Source organism: Psittacula echo, assembly GCF_963264785.1.
Source record: "Psittacula echo genome assembly, chromosome: 4".
Taxonomy (NCBI): domain Eukaryota; kingdom Metazoa; phylum Chordata; class Aves; order Psittaciformes; family Psittacidae; genus Psittacula; species Psittacula echo.
In genome coordinates, this window is record NC_137738.1 from 95,978,109 (window position 1) to 96,000,400 (window position 22,292).

The following is a 22,292-nucleotide window of genomic DNA, read 5'->3' on the forward strand; positions in this document are numbered from 1 at the left end:
GTGTCCTTCAGGGATCGGTGTTGGGGCCAGTCTTGTTCAATATCTTTGTCGGTGACATGGACAGTGGGATTGAGTGCGCCCTCAGCAAGTTTGCTGATGACACCAAGCTGTGTGGTTCGGTTGATACGCCAGAGGGAAGGGATGCCATCCAGAGGGACCTTGACATGCTTGTGAGGTGGGCTGATGCCAACCTGATGAAGTTTAACCATGCCCAGTGCAAGGTCCTACACCAGCAGTTAAGTGGCAGTGTGCGCTTGCAGCTCAGAAAGCCAACCGTATCCTGGGCTGCATCAAGAGGAGTGTGACCAGCAGGTCGAAGGAGGTGATCCTGCCCCTCTACTCTGCTCTTGTGAGACCTCACTTGGAGTATTGTGTGCAGTGCTCGTGTCCTCAACATAAAAAGGACATGGAACTGTTGGGACAAGTCCAGAGGAGGGCCACGAGGATGATCAGGGGACTGGAGCACCTCCCGTATGAAGATAGGCTGAGAAAGTTGGGGCTGTTCAGCCTGGAGAAGAGAAGGCTGTGTGGAGACCTCATAGTGGCCTTCCAGTATCTGAAGGGGGCCTACAACGTAGCTGGGGATGGACTATTCATTAGGGACTGTAGTGAGAGGACAAGGGGTAACGGGTTGAAACTTAAACAGGGGAAGTTTAGATTGGATCTAAGGAAGAAATTCTTTACTGTGAGGGTTGTGAGGCACTGGAATGGGTTGCCCAGGGAAGTTGTGAATGCTCCATCCCTGGCGGTGTTCAAGGCCAGGTTGGATGAGGCCTTGGGTGGCATGGTTTAGTGTGAGGTGTCCCTGCCCATGGCAGGGGGGTTGGAACTAGATGATCTTAAAGCCCTTTCCAACCCTTACTATTCTATGATTCTATGAAGAAGGCTCCTGAAACAGGCTACAAGATGAGGCTATTTAAGAAGATTAAAGCAACAAAACAAACAAACAGAGGATGGAACCAGTGTCATTTCTAAGGCTGTCCTGATTATTGTAACTGCATGTCTTGACAAGACGTTCACCAGAGTTAGTTCAATTTGTCCACTACAGCGTAATTCCCTACCTCTCTGATGACAGCAATCTTTCCTCAAACAGCTCTGAGAAACAGGTATGCTTATCGCTTTTCTGTTAAGCACTTGAGTGCTTAGTCAGCAGCCTACCCATGAAGGTGAGATGCAATAAGCCAAAGACAGAATCATCAAGAAAAATAGTAAAAAGAAACAGGGATCTTTCAAGAATATAGATCTATAGAAGCAGTAGTGAATGGATCATGGAATAGCTATTTATTTCTGCACTCTTGGAATAGCCGTGCAATAACCAGGTGATAAATGACTGCACACAATAACCTGAATTTTGGGAAAAGATACACATGAAACAAAGCCCTTTTGGTTTAGAATTTTAAAATAGTATCTTTAAATTATGTTAACTTTCAAGATTTCTTAGACGTTCATAGAAAGAAAAAGTAAAGGTCAGTTTAGGTTTTAAACTGTCAATCAATAATATGTTACCTGCAATACAATGATGGCTTCTGACACAGGCTGAGATTTCTGCTGAATGTTCAGCATTATACAGAGTCCTAATCACATGATTAAGAATAAATGAGGTCCTGTACTAACTGAAATATAATCTTATTTATGGCTATAAGATATGGTTATGGCTACAAAAGTATTCTTAAGAAGAGATTTTAAAAAACTTATTGTGACACTGATTTAGCTATGCCATGCTACAAATTCAAATCATACATACAATTTTGTCCTCTATTCTGAGATTTAATTAAGCCATTTTATGTGTTTGTATATTTGTATAAATATTTTTAACTACACAGTGGTATAAAATAATGATCTAACTGTACCACATACCTTTTATTTTCTTTCTTTTTTCACTAGAGAGTCTCCAGTCTGGGTTAAGTTCATCATAACCTGGCTAAAAGAAAAATAATTAAAAAAAGTGTGAAACAAAAAGAAAAATTATATGCAAGTAAATCTTTGTCATATAATCTGTTTATTTATTCTATTGCTGATCTACTAATTTTTCAATGAAAATACTCCCCATAAAATCAAACTTTTCCTGAAAATAAAATGTACAGTTGCTGTAGTAACATTGGGCTTTCCTCTAGACAGTCAAACTAAAGAAAATAAAAATCATACCAAAATAGACTTCTGGATTTTTAAAAGACTATATTAGAAAACAAGAGTACAATCAGACCTGTCCTAGTAATCACGCTCTAAAGATTTCTGAAATAAAGGCTCTCCAGCAATCAGAAGCTCACCAAGCGCTTCTTTGTATGTCTGTATGCAGGACTGCAAGCATATAAATGAATAATCTCCAAAATAGCTCTCCTGTTTGCTCTGTGTAGTGTTCCTGACTATAAGCCTAGTACAATGCTGTAAGTATTTACTATGGTTATTTTCATAATTATGAAGCCCCTCTCAAGACTAGTGCAGCAAGAGAAGCAGCGTTATTTCATGATGCAACATTTAGAATTAGTAACCTGTTGCTCTGTTGTTTTTAAAACTTTAGTAATAACAGAATACATGGGAACTACACAAATACAGATGACAATAATTCTGCCCCTAACTGCAATGCAATGGAAGTACAGGTAGATTACACAGCACAGACAACTGAAGCAGGTTTGGGTCAAGCAGAAGGTGATTTTCAGACTTAATTTTTTAGTAGAAAGGGTCTGCTAGTTAAAAGTAAATGAGGCCACTTTAATTTAATAACTATGATTGTGTGACAATTAAGTAGAAATCACTCACATAATCAAAATATCCATTATGCTTGGACACTAGTTTCACCTACGAGTATCATTCTGAAAACAGTCAAAACACTGAATACTCCTTTACACCACCCTCACTAAATGATAAATTCCTGAAAGCTGCTTAAAAATACACATTCATTATTGTTATAAGCAAAGAAAAAAATGTAACAATTCACCATAAGCATCCTTGAGCAAAATTTGTATTCTCACAAAAATCTGAAGTGTACATTTGAAGTACAGGTATAGACAGATATGCATACCTACACACATGTACATGCACAACACTTTTGCCAACACTGGAGCAGAATTTTTGATTGTTTGTTTTTTGTTTTTTAAAAGTACTTTCCTAAGGAAGCTTGGAACTACATTTCTGCAATAGGCTGAAGTCAGCCAGAAGCTAAGCACCACCCAGCTGTTCGCTTGCTCCTCTCCCCAGTGGGACAGTCTAAGGAGAGTGAAAGCAAGAATAGTCATCAGTCAAGACAAAGAGTTTAATAAGCAACGGAAAGACAAATTTAAAAAAATAAATAAATAAAAACAAGTGATGTAAAGGCAATCATTCATCATCTCCCACAAAGACAATGCCAAAGCAGTCTCTGAGCTACCCACTCAAAACCTCCCCCTCCTCTGTTTTTACTGCTGATCATCATGTTACATGGAAGGGAATATCCCTTCTGCCTGCTGAGGTCAGCTCTGCCTGCTGAGGTCAGCTCTCCAGGCTGTGCCCCCTACAAGGTCATTGTGCACCCCCAAACTTCTCATCTGGGGGACACCAGTGAGGAACAGAAGGCCTTGAAGCTGTGTAAACACTACTGAGCAGCAGCTAAAACACTGGTGCATTACCAACGCTGTTTTGGTCACAAATCCAAAGCTTAGCACAGGCTGCTGTGAATAAAATTAACTCCATCCCAGTCCAGAATAGTTTCACAGTCAATATAGCCTAATCAGATCTGACTGCTTACCTGACCTCTAAGAACCAAAACTTAAGCTACACAATACCACAGCCATGTTTCCAAGTCTCGCTTTTGCAGTCAGATCAAAAAGAGCACACCAGTGGTGCTCAGGATAGCAAAATACCATTGTGTCTACAAGTATTTATTGACTTAAGTCTTTCCTGTAGTCAATTTTTCGGCCTTTTTTAAAAATTTTTCCTTAAAAATCTTCATTTAACATCAGTTATCATAATACCCAAAGGAAGACTTCTTCCTTCTTTTTGTCCTCTTCCTCATTACAGAATCCTATGCCCATACATGATGCACGTAATGCCAAGGAAGTGTTTTGTTGTAGACCTTATAGTACCTACTGCACAATGAGTAGGCTGCAGAGAAATTCAGTACAGTGCAAGGAAAAAGTTGTCTGTTTTATATAAATGCATAAGCCTGAAGAATTTAAAACTGTCTACAAAAAATGGCAGAAATATGTTGCATTGGCATTTCTAAAGGAGTCAATATACTGTGCAAAGATTTACCCTGCAAAAGGAAACTATAGAGAATAACCAGAAACCGCAAATATTTAATCGTAACATAACATGTGGATTTATTAATCAGAATATGCACTAAAACACAACTGTTTATTACTAAGTAGCAAATGTTTTATTCTACAATAACTTTGTAATAAGAAAAACACTTATGTACAATAAAGCCATCTGAGATCAATACTGTGTAGGAAATATTAGTGGTAATCGGTGCAATATATGTCTAATAAGCAAAGATCCAGTCGGACTAGTTACTCTGGTTAAACTTGATGTCGGCTCATGTCTTCCAGGTTTAGAAACATTACTTGAAGTGAAAAGCCTTTCCATATCTACTGGTCAAGAAATTATTGGGAGTAAAACCAGAATACTTCACATACTAGTATGAATCATGTCAGATTTGTCACATTTCAAAACGTGGATATATTTTCCTCACTAAAATAAAGTGTTATCTTTACCCAGACAGTGTATTAGTTATTTGGAATTTTCTTTGAAAACAAGTAATTTTGTAATCCCAGTGTTTAAATTCACACTAGTTACATAAAAGTTTGACAGTGTCTGCGCAATTACTAACTTAAGTCCACCTACTAAGTTTTGCAAGCAATTCCTGTAGAAAGCAGGTGACTTACCAGTCTGATGAATAATCTACTCTGGAGCATTATCTGGCAGAAGGTAAGGTAAATTTTGAGGGAGGAACAGATTATTGCATTAGACATCCAGCAGAATTCGGTTTTAATCACTCAAATAAAGTTATGAGTGTTGACCTCCTACATATATTTTAAAACAGCATTTAAACCTATCCCTAGCAGTGTTACCCGGTTGGCTCCAAAATGCCTCATAGAAAAACTCATTGCAGCACAAATGACTCTTTTTTCTTAATTTTAAGGCTTATGGTTAAAACATAGAAAGATTACTGTCAAGGTAAATATACGGCTCAGAACATAAGAAGTTCACTGCTTTACGTCCATACTATCTTTCCAGGCATCTGAACCACTCTCATCTCCTAGGAAACAGATCCTCAGAGGATTAAGATACATACCACAGGTATCTAAATCCTTCTTACCTGATCAGTTTGGTCCCATTCTCCTTGTTGTCTGAGAGATGGAATAGACCAGATCGTCAGTTTTCCTGAGAAATGAATAGCTGCCAGAAGAGTTCCATCAGGAGAAAGATTCATCTTGAAAACTCCATCCTGCCAAACATTATGTCAGCAAAGTAAAACAAAACAAAAAAAATACCTAAGCAAATAACAAACAATTCTATGATTCAAACAACAAAAAAAAAAACACACACACACAAAAAAAAATGTACAATATTCCATCCTGAAAATTTAACATGTTTAAAATCAAACAACATGTATGGTGAAAGTCAGAATAAAGGTAAAATATCGACTGGGACATGAAGAGTAAAATCAACCTGTATTAAGGCAGAAAACTATCATAACATGAATAATGTTATACTTACAGCCTCAGTTTTCTACTGCCCTGCCTCTCAGGCCCACCTAAAGAAAACTGTTACCAAACACAGCTTAGTACAGCTCTTCTTCCCTGGGAGCAAACTTTTGGGTGAGCATCATTACAATAAAACAAAAGAAATGGCTGGGGGGACAGGAAGGAGCAGGAAATATAAGAGATACACAGATTAAGAGATCTTGGAGAAGCAAATTGTTCATTTCAGGCCATGGAATTCAAGAATCTTCTGGGTAACAGAAGACTAAACAACAATATAGTATCAGAGTAAGTTCCTGTAGATGAAATAATTCAATATCTGTAAGTAAACTTTATGAAGACTACAAAAATCCTCCTGGATTTAAGTTTTGCTTTAGATCTGGGTATCTTCAGAGGCAAAATGTACTTCTAACAAAATATTTCCTTAAGGATTCATGAACTCCCACACAATTACAACTGGATCTACACACTATTTCACAAGAGAAGAGCCTCTAAATACACCTCAAATTTTGAAGTCAAACTTAGTGCCACGGGCAATGCATTCCAATTTCTGAAAATACAACTTATATTTATTCTTCCCAACACAACTCAACTTCTGTGTCTTCAGAGAGATCATTAGGTTCTCAGAGAGCCTAGCCTTCACTGAAAGACAGCAGAATGTAGATTCCCAAAAACTATATTATTTATAAACCCCCATTTTGCTAGTGCAGTTTGCTTTTAAAAACTTCCTATATAGTAATGTGAGAACTGTCTAAGTCTGCAGCTGATCAGTTTTTAAGCCAGTGCCTCCCTTCTTGGAAAATACTGCAACACAAAATGAAGTACAGAAAAATTAATAGATGTCCATAAGAAGTTTAAACAGCATTTCTAAAGAACATTACTGGTAGGTAATATTTGAAGATAATATTCTTTTAGGGTATGTTTGTTTGTTTAGGTTTGTGGGGGGTATTATTTTTATTTTGTTGCTTAGGTTGTTTAAAGTTCTACCTATGCCATAGAAACAATGACTACTAAGCAATCTCCTCACAGCTACTGAAAGCACTGCTCAAATCCAAGCTTAAAATGTGTTTCTAATTGAAAAGGAGAGCATTACTAAGGCTTTTTTAAAAACCAATTAAGAATTACTTACATTAGAAAAAGTTCTTAAGTATTCTCTGACTATATTCTTAATCAGCTAGAGTACTGCAATCTCTATTGTATCTTGCCAACGAATTTTACATGCTTACTAATGGCGATTCTCTCTTGACAAATCAATTTGCATGCACAAAGGACAAAGAACAATAGACTGCTAAAGGACTTAGAAATGTGAAGCTAAAAATATATAACCCATTCAGATAAATGATCAATACTACACATCACAGATCTTTTAAACATTTACACAGTAGTCTGTAGTGATTCTCTTGCTGTTAAATTTTGAATTTGAGCGGCCATTAACACATTCAAATTTACCACCCCAGTAGCATTATGTACAGAGATTCATCAGTGTTTTGGAAAAGCAGGCAATGCTGCCTCAGTAAACATCCTATCAATTTAAGAGAACTGCAGAACAAGATATTGAAAACCTCAGCAGGCTGGCACTTCACATTTTAGAAGTGTCATTTAAGTTAGCAACATTAAGAATCAAATCTCAGTATATCTAGTTCTAACATACAAGCCCTCCAGCTGCTGTGCCTGTCATACCTTAACACTGTTGCAAATTTCCACTAAGACTATAAACTCTACCTCACATATTTAAACCATAATCTCTGAAATTGGATTAAAACACACAAAGATGATTAACAATCTTTGCTCTTCTTCATAAACTTTGTACTGGCAAGTGGAAAAAGTTTACTTCAGCCTTCTCTTTTATATTTTCTGTGAAGAAAATAAAATCTCTCCCATTGCAACTTTGAGAGAGAGATTCAGAAAGATCTGTTTTCCCCTTCCAATCAGGCATGCAATTTCTTCTTCTAACCAGTCACCTAAACATCCCAAAAATCTATTAAGGTCACTTCCAAAGTCCATATAACTTCAGACCAGCATTTTTCCCTCTCAAGAGGACATGGTTAGGATGCTAGACAGATCTTCATTGTTCTTTTCTATTGTAGAACAAAAAAAAAAAAAAGGAGAAAAAGCAGGGGGGAAACAAATTATTTATGAGGAGTGAAAGAAGGATAAAAAAGAGAATCAAAAAAGGCTACACACAACTAGTAGACAAGAGATAGGAAGTGGCTGTGGAGTACTGCATGGGTAGCTCCTAAGGCATGTAGAAGAAAGCCACAAGCACTGTGTGGAAAGCTTTGCACACCTACATATCAGCACGACACTCAGATTTACCACTCACTAATCCAGGGAAGAGGAGAATACAAGGCCCATATCCAGGGTTTGCTGAATAAGTTTCATTCTGTTTAGCAGTTTGATTAGGTTCACACACATCCTGGTTGTAGAAGTCTGACCAATGATAAACCCTTGACGCTACTTAGCAAAATGCTTCCATAGTATCTCATAACAGACTGCACAAGTCAATTCTTTGTGTCTGCCCTGTTTAAGCCATGAAGGCTTAGCTTGACTCCACTCATTTTTCTATATTGTTCCCTATATTGTATGAAAATTTTGGGCTGTAAGTCAAGCCTGTTTTTGTTTGGTTTATAGTGCGATTAGGGTAGTGCAAAAAGTTGGGCTTTGCTCCTCTTATTTATATCTCTCTGGTGTGCATTTGAGAAACATCACCACAATCGACTCTTTTCTTATGGAATATATAACACACCTAACATGCTATGATCATTACATTCATTAACAAATAACTAGGTGGCTTTTTACCACTTCCTTCCTGAATAACAGTTTACAGTTAATATCAAACTCTACACCTCTAGACCTGTTCCTGACAGTATGCTGAAAACCTGTGATTCAAGCTTCAGCAGAAGAAATAATTGGATTTTTAAAAAGTCCAAATAAATAGCAAGCTACTCCATTTAATGCTAAAAGCTTATTAATTTTTTATATTTTTATAGAAATGTTAATTCTCATTTGCATAAATTAAAAACCACTTTCAATCAGTGTCTCAGGCAGTCATTAACAGATAATTATGAGACATTAAAAGACATTTCTGAGGTGGACCTAGACCTTAATACCTGTTCTGTTCCCCGCCTGCTGTAAAATCTTAAATTCATAATCCTTAATAATCCTCTTCTCTGTGCCTGTAAGAACAGAAACACACCATACAATGAAAGACAAACTCATACATTGTGTTACGCACCAAAAACTGAGTCATATCTAAAATAATAAAACAACTCCAAAGGATTCTTTAAACTTCCGTAAGACTGCCAACTTTAAAATAATGCAAGGATAATAAAACCCAGTTTGTATAACTTTGCCCATTTTGCTAGGTATGTATCATGCCATGAGAAAGCACTACCCATTTGCAATAAAACTAACAACTTGCTTTTAAAACTGAACAATGGCTATATGAGTAAATACTGGAGTATTATACTCATATTTTAAGTTCATTTCAGTATATATAGTTGTCACCAAATCAAACATTTACTTCTACTAGAAACAACAGGAATCGAGAGCCAGACTTAAAATTAAACATGCCAGGTTGGACAAAGCCTTGGGCAACATGGTCTAAGGTGAGGTGTCTCTGCCCATGGCAGTGGGGTTGGAACTAGATGACCTTAAGGTCCTTTCTAACCCTAACTATTCTATAATTCTATGATTTATTTGTGGTGTGCTGCCTTTTGTTATGAAGTAATAAAAAGACAAAAATAACTAGAACTTCTTCCAACAAAGACATGCAATGTATTTCAATAAACAACTAACAATTTGTGTATTTCCATGCCAATTTTTTTTTTATTGTTTCCTCTTGTTGTGTTTTTGGTTGTTTTTTAAACCACAAGTGATAATCAAGAACTAAAAAGTTCAAATCATACTTACAAAAAAATCAAAACCGGAGACGCTGGTGAGGGAAAAGATAACTTACTAGAAGCACGTATCATAGCTTACAAAATAAAAAATTGTATTAAGGTCTTCTTTCAGAAAAATATTTATATTAAACTGCTCCTTAAATAATTCTGCCAGTAAAAGTATTCATCCAGTAGAATAAGGAAACATACTTACTGTTCGAACATCATCTTCATAACTAGTGACCTCTTTATAATGGGGAGAGCCTGACAGAACTCTCCAAGCAGATATCCCACATCCAGTTGCTTTAGATACTCCCTCCTCATCTGTTTCACAGCCTCCTACAAGAAGAAGTCTGTAAAATACATTAAGGTATATTACAGTTTTATATGCTGTCACATAAATGTCTTTTTTTAATTGTCTTGAGAACTAGAGCAGCTTGCTTGCCATAACAAAAAGACTGTACATAACAAAAGACTGCCATAACAAAAAAGGTGTACAAAGATATCTAACAGCCCCAATAAGCTTTGTCTGCAAATAAACATACTGAAGTTGAAAAAGACTTTAGTAACATTTGTTATTTGTGGCATTTAAGGCATAATTCCCAACATTTAAAATATGTCTCACCTCAAATTTGAGTTTATCAATTATCAATTACTCTCCTACCCTCAAAGAATTATAACAATTACAGCTTAAGCTTAGGAAAAGTTCTGATCATTCTGTTCAAGCATTAGGTTTCCATTCATTTAGATGTGGTATAAAAACTACTTCTCTTTTATCGAGGAACCAAATGTGTCAAGGTTTCTCAATTTTGTTTTCTAAAGCTACTCTACCAATTATAAATGTGCATGCAATAATTTTAGTACACACAGTAGATGATATTTTTAAAACTTTGAGGGAACTCTTACAATCATTGCTGATTACCACTAAAATGTATCAAAATATTTCCCCTTGAAGCCCTTTCACCTCATTAACAAACAGTTTTATATTTAACTGATGATCATTTTGATGAAAGCTTTGACAACAGATGTCTACGTTTGTTTGGCAGCATCATATCAGTGAATAACCCATCAAAAACTAACTGCAAAAAAGGCACAGATTAGAAAAGCCAGAGGTTCAGCCCCAAGAACGCTCCTTCACCAATTTTCAAAGTCTGTGTTACTCTCGAAATGCTCTGCCACCTAGTGGCTGTTTCTCATAAGGCTCTCAGCTGTAATCGGTGCATTTCAAAACATTTCCTGCAAGAGGCAACTGAAAGAAAAACATTTTCTTCCACCTTTAATCCTCTTTAAGAGGTCAGTAAAACTTATCATTCCCAGGTCTCACGCTATTCACAAACATACAGCAAGATGATTTCTACCGGGATGCTTACAGGCTGTTAAGATTCTTAAGAGTTTTAGTTCTTTGGTGGTGTAAAGCATTGCCCAAGACAGTAAAACAGGAATCACTTTCACCATTTTCCCCTAAAAGAGCAATATAAGACTGCCAGTCTACCATCACAATTAACAGGAAAATGGGTAATTCTGCACTGTTATTATGGTCAGAAAGTAAAGCATAGCACAGCTGAGAGTAATTACTTCTCCCTCAAGGAGGTGCTCTTTCACTTTAGATTATGTAAAATTTCCGGCTAAGAATCCGTAACACATGGTTTCTTGCTGTAGTATACCAAGAAGAAACCATGTTATCATTTAAGGAACAAATGGATTCCTATCAGAGACAAGGAAATATACTATAAGTAGTGCAGACCAGGTTTCAGAATCCTTAAAACTGTTAACTTGAATAGCATGTGCAACCTCTTAAGAATTAGAATCACAGAATCATCTAGGTTGGAAAAGACCTGTACGATCATTAAGTCCAACCATTAACCCAGCACTTCCAAATCCACTGCTAATCATGGCCCCAAGCCTACACATCTTTTAAATACCTCCAGATATGGCAACACAATCACACCCACATCTTTTAAATACCTCCAGATATGGCAACACAATCACATCTCTGAGAAGGCTGATCCACTGCTTGACAACTCTTTCAGTGAATAAATTTTTCCTAATATGCAACCTAAACCTCTCCTGGCACAACTTGAGGCCATTTCCTCTTGTCCTATCACTTGCTACTTGGGAGAAGAGACTGATCCCCACCTCACTACAACATCCTTTCAGGTAGTTGGAGAAAAGCGATAAGGTGCCCCCTGACCCTCCTTTTCTCCAGGCTAAACAACTCCAGTTCCCTCAGCCATTTCTCGTAAGACTTGTGCTCTAGATCCTTAACCAGCTTTGTTGCTCTTCTCTGGACACACTCCAGCACCTCAATGTCTCTCCTGTAGTGAGGGGCACAGAACTGAACACAGGATTCAAGGTGCAGCCTCACTAGTGCTGAGTACAGGGGGACAGTCACTACCCTAAGTCCTCTTGGCCACACTATTTCTAACGTAGGCCAGAATGCTCTTGGCCTTCTCTGCCACCTTGGCACAAGTTGGCTCATGTTTAGCCAGCTGCTGACCAATTTTATTTAATTATCAAGCTGTCTTCAACAGGAAGACACATCAAACATTGACAAGTTAGAGGAATTATTAAATAATGGAAGACTTAAAAGACTGGACAGCCTGGAGACTGGACATCCCTATGGTTCTTAGGACTGACCTGTAAACTGGACCTAGAACTGCTATGCACTGTTGCATTAGCTTTGAATCCATAAAAGTGAAAGTGCTGAAGATCTAGGTGAAACAAAGTTTATTTTTAAGATTTCAATAGAAAGAAAGCCACAAGTATCTAAATGAAGTAATAGAAGAATTAGCACTACAGTGAAACAACAAACTCTCTTCCTGGTTAACATGATAAAAACATTCTGTTTTTCTGAAAAGCTTCTGAAGTTCCAAACGAAGTGAAAATAGTAAATGGAAAGTAATGATCATGCGTTATTCGCAGTAAATTGAAAGTGACAGAAAGAGGTGTAACAGCTTTTCATGCGACACTATTTCCTGTTTTGTCTTTTTCCATTTTTAATTAATTTTGTTGTTTTGCTTGTATGTGTTGCATATTTTCCAAAACAAAGCAACAGATTATTTACGTTGTCTATCATATATATGCTTTCTGTCATCATGCTGACTTTTCAGCTCTTTCACAGAAGCAAAACACATTAATTAGTCTAAAACTACTTATATACAATGAAGATCTTCATTCTAAAACAATTTGTCATTACTTTGCATGTTTTCTACATGAAGCAGAGCTAACTTGCAGCAGTTTGTGCAGCAGTTTTCTGGGCTCCATTTCTAGATCCTTGTCATGGTTTAAGCCCCGGCTGTAAATTAGAACCACGCAGTCTACTTCCCCCCCTACCCCCCAGAGGGATGGGGAGGAGAATTGAAAGAATGTAACTCCCACGGGTTGAGATAAAAACAGTCCAGTAACTAAGGTATAACACAAATCACTACTGCTGCCACCAATAATAATAATGATAAGAGAAATAACAAGGGAAGAGAATACGATACCGCCCGCCGGAAAAGAGAGCCCGACAAAAAGAGGACGTGCCCTTCCGGGTAGCTCCCAGTTACATCCCCGGGCATGACGTGCTGTGGTATGGAATACCTCTTTGGCTAGTTTGGGTCAGGTGTCCTGTCCCCGCTTCCTCCCGGCCCCCCCTCCTCCCTGGCAGAGCATGAGACTCATAAAGTCCTTGGTCAGTCTAAACATCGGTGTTATCAGCTCTGTTCCCAGGCCAAAAGTCAAAAACACAGTGCTGCAACAGCTACTAAGAAGGAGAAAAACTGACTGCTACTGCTGAACCCAGGACAGTATCCACCCCTTATTCCATACCATTCACGTCATGCTCAGATCCCACATTTTCCATATACCCTCACTCTCATCTCAGTGCACTGTTAGCTTAGTGCACGGACCAATTCCTATAAAGCTACTGAGTCAATTTGGTCCATGATGTTGGCCTCCATCTCTTGGAACAGTCTTTCAGGGCAGGAGAAGCTGTATGCAGTGTTGGATCGTTGCCTGCTGATGCTGATCATTCCTTTACTGTAGAACTCATCCGGTTCTATCAAAGTTCATTCTCTGTTGGGATGATGGTCGGAGGGAAGTCAGGGCCAGTCACTGGTGCCCTGCAGACTTCTAGTTGATGGGCTATAGCAGGCAACAGCGTACAATTGAGTTCATTGGCTGTTTTCCCCTAAAATCAAATCCCCTTGAGGTACGCATCGGACTTCCCCATCTTCCCGCATTACCCACCAAGTATATCCAGGTCCCTGAGCAAAAGCAATCCCACGAGTGGGTTTGCCTTTACCTGAAGCAGGAATAACCCAGACTGTCTTCCCCAGCAAATTCTTCATGTGCACCACAGGAACTTTGTCCCCCTCTACAATATGTAAAAGTTCTGACTGGGCTGGGCCAGCCCTGTTGGCAGATCCTCTGGTGTTGACCAACCAGGTGGCCTTTGGTAAGTGTGTATCCCAATGCTTGAAAGTTCCCCCACCCATTGCTCTCAGTGTAGTTTTTAACAGCCCATTGTACCGTTCGATTTTCCCAGAGGCTGGTGCATGGTAGGGGATGTGATATATCCACTCAACGCCATGCTCTTTGGCCCAAGTGTCTATAAGGTTATTCCGGAAATGAGTCCCATTGTCTGATTCAATTCTTTCTGGGGTGCCATGTCGCCACAAAATCTGGTTCTCAAGGCCCAGGATAGTGTTCCTGGCAGTGGCATGGGGCACAGCGTATGTTTCCAGCCATCCCGTGGTTGCTTCCACCATGGTAAGCACATGGTGCTTGCTTGGCGGGTTGGTGGGAGTGTGATATAATCAATCTGCCAGGCCTCCCCATATTTATACTTCAGCCATCGTCCTCCATACCAAAGAGGCTTTAACCGTTTGGCTTGTTTAATTGCAGCACATGTTTCACACTCATGAATAACCTGGGCAATAGTGTCCATTGTTAAGTCCACCCCTCGATCACGAGCCCATCTATATGTTGCATCTCTGCCCTGATGGCCTGAAGTGTCATGGGCCCACCGGGCCAAAAATAATTCACCTTTATGTTGCCAATCTAAGTCTATCTGAGCCACTTCAATCTTAGCAGCTTTATCCACTTGGTTGTTCTGGTGTTCCTCAGTGGCCCGACTCTTGGGTACATGGGCGTCTACATGGCGTACCTTCACCACCAGGTTCTGCACCCGGGCAGCGACATCTTGCCACAGTGCAGCAGCCCAGATGGGTTTACCTCTGCGTTGCCAGTTGCTCTGCTTCCATTGCTGCAACCACCCCCACAGGGCATTTGCCACCATCCATGAGTCAGTATAGAGATAAAGTACTGGCCACTTTTCTCGTTCAGCAATGTCCAGGGCCAGCTGGATGGCTTTCACCTCGGCAAACTGACTCGATTCACCCTCTCCTTCAGCAGTTTCTGCAACTTGTCGTTGAGGACTCCATACAGCTGCCTTCCATCTCCAATGCTTTCCCACAATACGGCAGCACCCATCAGTAAACAAGGCATACTGCTTTTCACTTTCTGACAGTTTATTATATGGTGGGGCCTCTTCAGCACGCATCACCTCCTCCTCTGGTGACATTCCAAAATCTTTGCCCTCTGGCCAGTCCATGATGACTTCTAGAATGCCTGGATGACTGGGATTTCCTATTCGAGCTCATTGTGTAATTAGTGCAGCCCATTTACTCCATGTCGCATCGGTTGCATGATGTGTAGAGGAGACCCTGCCTTTGAACATCCAGCCCGGCACGGGTAACCGGGGTGCCAGGAGGAGCTGTGCTTCAGTGCCAATCACCTCCGAAGCAGCTCGAACCCCTTCATAGGCTGCCAGTATCTCTTTCTCAGTTGGGGTATAGCCGGCCTCAGATCCTTTGTATCCCCGACTCCAAAAGCCGAGGGGTCGACCTCGAGTCTCCCCTGGAGCTTTCTGCCAGAGGCTCCAGGTAGGACCATTCTCCCCAGCTGCGGTGTACAGTACATTTTTTACATCTGGCCCAGTCCGGACTGGTCCAAGGGCCACTGCATGAACTATCTCACGTTTAATTTGCTCAAAGGCTTGCTGTTGCTCAGGGCCTCATTTAAAATCGTTCTTCTTCCGGGTCACATGATAGAGAGGGCTTACAATCAAACTGTAATTTGGGATGTGCATTCTCCAGAGCCCCACAGCACCCAAGAAAGCTTGTGTTTCTTTCTTATTAGTTGGTGGAGACATTGCTGTTATTTTCTTGATCACATCTGTGGGGATCTGGCAACGTCCATCTTGCCATTTTATTCCCAAAAATTGAATCTCCTGTGCAGGTCCCTTGACCTTACTCCGTTTTATGGCAAAACCAGCTTTCAGCAGGATTTGGATTATTTCCCTCCCTTTCTCAAAGACTTCTTCCGCTGTATTGCCCCTCGCAATAATGTCATCAATGTATTGCAGGTGTTCTGGAGCTTGCCCCTGTTCCACTGCATTCTGGATCAGTCCATGGCAGATGGTAGGGCTGTGTTTCCACCCCTGGGGCAGTCGGTTCCAAGTGTACTGGACGCCCCTCCAAGTAAAAGCAAACTGTGGCCTGCATTCTGCTGCCAAAGGAATTGAGAAGAATGCATTGGCAATATCATTCGTGGCATACCACTTGGCTGCCTTTGACTCCAGTTCATACTGAAGGTCTAGCATGTCCGGTACGGCAGCACTCAATGGTGGTGTGACTTCATTCAGGCCACGATAGTCTACTGTTAGTCTCCACTCTCCATTAGACTTTCGCACTGGCCATATGGGGCTATTAAAGGGTGAGCGGGTCCTGCTGATCACTCCCTGACTCTCCAGACTACGGATCAGCTTATGGATGGGAATCAGGGAGTCTCGGTTGGTGCGATACTGCCGCCAGTGCACTGTTGTGGTCGCGATCGGCACTTTTGTTCTTCGACCTTCAGCAACCCCACAACAGAAGGATCCTCTGAGAGACCAGGCAAGGTGGACAGCTGTTCATTTTCCTCAGTTTCCAAAGCAGCAATACCAAAAGCCCATCGGTACCCTTTTGGGTCTTTGAAGTACCCTCTCCTGAGGTAATCTATGCCGAGGATGCATGGAGCCTCTGGACCAGTCACAATGGGGTGCTTTTGCCATTTCCTCCCAGTCAGGCTGATCTCAGCCTCCAGTACAGTCAACTCTTGGGATCCTCCTGTCACTCCAGAGATATAGATGGGTTCCACCCCTTGACAGCTTGACGGCATCAGGGTACACTGTGCACCGGTATCTACGAGAGCTTTATACTTCTGTGGGACTGATGTGCCAGGCCATCTGACCCACACAGTCCAGTAAATCCGATTGTCCCCTACCTCCACCTGGCTGGAGGCAGGGTCCCTCTAACAGTCATCACAACGTTGGACACCTAAGTCGTGTTGAAAGGGATTATTCTTCGTTATCACAGGAGCTGGAGTAAAGTCAGCTCTTCCACTTCATCTGGGAACCTGCTCACCAGAGACTGAAGCCGCAGCTCTCATGGGATGATTAGTCTTGACCCTTGTTCCTATTTTCAATTCATGCACCCGTTCCTCCAAAGCTGAAGTAGGTTTTCCATCCCACTTCGTCATGTCTTCTCCATGATCCTGCAGGTAAAACCATAGGGTGGCCCATGGTGTTTGCCTTCTATGTCTTCTGTCTCAAACAATAGAACGTCTTTTGTTAACAGCTGAGATGTGTGTTGGTACACGTGAGGAGCTGGATAAATCAGATAGATCGTCCCTCAATTGTTTGACATCCTGGGACAGTTTTTCCACAGCTGAGATGATGGAAGGGGTGAGATTGTCTTCGAACTCTCGGAGTTTATGAATCATTTCATCCACTGTTGGTGTTACTATGTCACCCCAGGTTACTGTTGCCAATGAATGGGCATATGATGACAGTGCATTCCGTGTAAGTTTTCGCCACATGGGTCGTGTACATTCGACTTCATCCGGGTCTATGGGTATATCTCCGTTATTCAGTTTGATGTGATAGATCATCTCTACGATGGCTGATTCCCTCAGAGACTGGATGCCTTTGTCTAAAGTAGTCCACTTGGCCGAACGACTCGTAACATCGTCCTTGTATGGAAACCTTTCTTTCACAGCTGCCAAGAGCCGCCTCCAAAGACTGAGGGACTTTTTCTCTCTTGCAATTGCTTTGTCAATTCCCCCTTCTCTAGCAAGTGATCCCAGCTGCTTGGCTTCTGTACCTCCTAGTTCATGACCATCGGCCCCATTGTCCCAGCATCGGAGCAACCAGGTGATGATGTGCTCCCCTGGTTGACGGGTAAAATCTTTTCGCATATTCCGTAGCTCGGTTGAGGTCCGAGGTCGAGAAGTCACCTCTTCTTCTTCGTCATGTGATGATGACTCCTGATCAGATGGTGGCCTGGGTAGTGAATACAATGTTTCTTCATCTTGCTTCACCCTTCTTGCCTCTTTTTGCTTTTTCTCTTGCGTACAGGGGCAATCGATATTGGTACGAATTGGTCCTCTGGTTTAGCTGCAGTCATTATCACTGTGGTTTGAGTAGCAACAGTGCTTGTCGCTGGGGGTGGTGTAGCTGCTGTGCTTGGAGCTGGGGTAGCTTCGCTGTCTGATGCTTCGCCCTCAGATCCAGGGACATTATTTCCCTTTCGAAGGTGCTGGATAGTGTTGAACAAGGCCCCGTAAGCATAGGCCAAGCCCCAGCAAGTTGACATGATTTGTCCCTCTCTGGTATGACCAGGATGACAACACACCTCATTTAAGTGTTTTACTAATTTTTCTGGATTTTGCAGTTGTTCGGTGGTGAAGTTCCAAAACACTGGAGGGGCCCACTGACCTAGATACTTGCCCATACTATCCCACACACCCTGCCACTCATGGCTGTCCAACCTCGGGGAAAATCTCTCGGTCCCCCTATTTTGTCATCTAACCCCAGACAAGACCCAAACCCAACTCTGCTTAACTCTTGAGATCAAACGTAATGGTTGCGGACAAAACACACTCTGTATGCGTGTCAACATGGTGACCCCCATCACAAATCAGCAAACAGGTCTCAACAATATTAAAAGGCCATTCAAAAACTTCAAAACTCTCAAACGATGCTGTAAACGGTCTGGAAGGGGCACTGGGAGGGTAAAAGAATGTCTCCTTCATAGGTTGACCACCCAGGAAGGAGAAAAAAGATGTATAGTTGCTAAGCATTTGTATTATATACTTCCCAAAGTATAAAGGTGGTGACCACACTGGGAACATAAGCCAGATCAGTTTCATGATCAATTTCTCTATTGTATTACAAATCACTACCATAAAATACAATGAGACAATAACCTTAGCCCAAGCCCCACACTTGAAAAACACTAACACAGCAAATACCGGCTCTAAGTAAGCTACGGCATATTGAGACTGTGAGATCAAAAACAACAACTTTGAGAGCCAATAAATCAGCATTGTGACGAGTGACTATTAATCCAAAACACTGAATGCTTATCACAAATACGATTAGACACACTCCGGTCAGATCTGTCGTTATCTCAACCCTTCGTGCCCCACGTTGGGCGCCAAAAAGAACTGTCGTGGTTTAAGCCCCGGCTGTAAATTAGAACCACGCAGTCTACTTCCCCCCCTACCCCCCAGAGGGATGGGGAGGAGAATCGAAAGAATGTAACTCCCACGGGTTGAGATAAAAACAGTCCAGTAACTAAGGTATAACACAAATCACTACTGCTGCCACCAATAATAATAATGATAAGAGAAATAACAAGGGAAGAGAATACGATACCGCCCGCCGGAAAAGAGAGCCCGACAGAAAGAGGACGTGCCCTTCCGGGTAGCTCCCAGTTACATCCCCTGGCATGACGTGCTGTGGTATGGAATACCTCTTTGGCTAGTTTGGGTCAGGTGTCCTGTCCCTGCTTCCTCCCGGCCCCCCCTCCTCCCTGGCAGAGCATGAGACTCACAAAGTCCTTGGTCAGTCTAAACATCGGTGTCATCAGCTTTGTTCCCAGGCCAAAAGTCAAAAACACAGTGCTGCAACAGCTACTAAGAAGGAGAAAAACTGACTGCTACTGCTGAACCCAGGACAATCCTTTTAATCTTCTACATATTTCTGGGATCATCAGGCCACTCCTGCGAAGCCTTTGAGGAACTTCACAGTATCTGCCATTGCCAAGAAGAGCAAGCTGTCTAGCTGCAGAAGCTTTTAACAAGGTCTGCTAGCTGTTCCTGATTAGAGGGCATTCTGAGATTTTGTTCCACCTGACTCCTGATTACCAAGGGAAGGGAACCCTTAATAAGTCCTACAAAAAGGTCTCTATAAGTGCCAAGCCCAGAGCACAGCCAATGAATGCAGCATTTTATACAGCAGTTTGCAGAGAAGTTGTGGCCAGAAGCTCTCTCTGTACATGTCCTCAGCAATTGTGGTGATGCACAATCCCCAGCACACACAGCACACCAGAGTCCTTAACAAAGACTGTCTCCTAAGGGATGTGCAGGTCTTGGACTTCAGGGACACTGCTCCAAGAAACCTGGCCTAGTTGATCCAGCTGTGAAGGGGAATGGATGAGGTACCTCCAGAAGTTCCTCCAGTCTCAAAATAATGGCTACCCTTGCAGTACCTCAAGTGTAGTCTATTTCAAAGGTTTCAACAAAGTTGGGCTGAAAATAACTAGTGTAACAAGAACAGCAAGTTCAGCTGAGGCAAGAAAAACCTGTGTCTTCTACACAATTCTTCATGCAGTTATGATGCAAGCAAATTCTAACTGAATCTAAAATCCTTCATCTCCTGCAGTTAGCATAAATTTTAGGCCCCAACATCAAATGTTTTCTGTAGCAATCGCAGATAACCCTGAACTAAGACATTCAGTTCTAGAGTAACATAGGTGTTGAACCTTCCATTAGAGCCTACAAAGAGTTCAAGTTGAAGCAGACATTTTTGTCAACTGACATCATAAACTCCATCATAGATGAAAACTGGGTCACATAAGAACACGAACATCAGGCACCTAGATTAACTTATACAGCACTTTTCAACAGCAGTGAAACTCATTATTAGACTTTTTCCCAAAGTTAGCATTTCAAGTTTTCCTACAGATTGAGTTATATTCCCTACTGACATATCCTCTTTGCAATTATCATGCATCTACTTGAAAAAATTAAGCATACTAAGTTCTTAAGTGCTATTTTATTGCACTGTAATAGTGAGCAAATATAGAGCGTAGTAAGTCAAGGCTTACAAGCAAAGCAGTGGAGAAAGACCAGTATAACATCACCATCTGAAAACTAAGAGAAATGCAAGAAAGCACAAAGTGACAAAATTGAGCTTAAGCAATCAAAGTTTACATTGCTGAAAGTCAAAACTTTGAAGTGTTCATATGTACCTACAATTTTCTTTAATGCATAATTTAAGAAAACTGCCTCCCTTCAACTCCTTTTGGGTTTTTGTTGGATAACAAGACAATTTCAGCAACAGACTCTACTCATGAATTCAGAGTTCTCTAACATCAAATTTAGAAGTTTTCTATCACAGAGAAAATTCAAAACAGAAAGGACTTGCCTACATGAAGACCAAAATATCAGTTCTTTCTGCCTTCCATCTATTCCATCCAATTGTACGCTCTTTCAAGTATCAATTTTTCAACTTCATTAATAAAGTCAACTGGCTGCACATGGCAGGAAATATTACGATCATCTAACTATTTTTACTCATAGTGTTTCCTGGTAAAAACAAGTAGCTCCTGAATGTGTATGCCACATGCTTTACACAAACTTATTACTTCAGCAGGAGACATAACCACATCTTTTCATGTAAGGAAAGGGCATTTCTCCCCCTAGAAAATATGGAATATAGAACCCCTCCAAAAATTGCCAACTATAAGCTTCCATAAAAAGATAACTTACTTTACCAATATTCTGAAAAATCTGTTCTAAGCAAAGAACTAGCATGGACTTCTGCTCTTTTACTTCGCACTAGTATCAAGTTTTAAAAATGTTAAGCTAGGATCTTGTAAGAATAGTAGGAAAAACAAAGTTACTGCTTCTCTCACGGGTGAGAGGAAAGAAGGAAAACAAAACCTGAAATATTTGCCTTTTTTTCTCCCCCACTTCTGTTTTAAACTTCTATGGCAAAGTTGCCATTAGTACACACAAAACAATGTTGATGCTGACGACTACTTCGACTGTTTTTCTATGTATTTTCTTGTTAATGGGTTCATCTATTATAAGAGTTTCACAGTTCTGACATCATTTAGAAAATTCAGAAAGGCACCAAAAATTAAAAGCAGGCATATCTGGCTATTATAACTGTCAGAATAATTATTTGACCGTACTTTGAATAGTAACCAATATTCTCTGCAACACTCACTGTTATAATCAATATACTTCCTAATATTAGGAGCAGAAAAATATAACTTCAGAAACAAGCGTCAAGAACCGTTAATCTCAGTCTGATTAAAGGAAAGAATGACAGGTTCTGTTGTCTGGTCATATAGCACTACCAAAGCTCCATAACTCACCCCTGTTACCTCAAAATGCTAGATTTAGTATACTGCGTATTAATTATTTGGAATTACTAGATATGAACTACTTAGAAGAAACCATACTCAAAATTAATTTCTCAAAGTAATAAGCTAGAAGAACGTTACTTCTCATTAATAATGGTTTTTTCCTGAAATAAATAGGACAGTTCACTTAACACTGAAGAACGAGAACAAATTTTTAAACAGTGAGTTTCTTATGTTGTTCTATAGCCAAACCTGATTTCCATTTAAAACAA

At 40.6% G+C, this 22,292-nt stretch overlaps 1 protein-coding gene across 1 annotated transcript in view; it reads right to left on the bottom strand.

Annotated features, from left to right (window-relative positions):
• NBAS (NBAS subunit of NRZ tethering complex) overlaps positions 1 to 22,292 on the bottom strand; it is a 191,572-nt gene that overhangs the window by 159,345 nt on the left and 9,935 nt on the right. Inside the window, exons 10-13 of the mRNA XM_080615036.1 lie at positions 9,774 to 9,912; positions 8,789 to 8,854; positions 5,294 to 5,422; positions 1,858 to 1,921 (exon numbers count right to left, since the gene is read on the bottom strand). Of these exons, the coding sequence (XP_080471162.1) occupies positions 1,858 to 1,921; positions 5,294 to 5,422; positions 8,789 to 8,854; positions 9,774 to 9,912 (398 nt within the window). The remainder of the gene's footprint in view (positions 1 to 1,857; positions 1,922 to 5,293; positions 5,423 to 8,788; positions 8,855 to 9,773; positions 9,913 to 22,292) is intronic.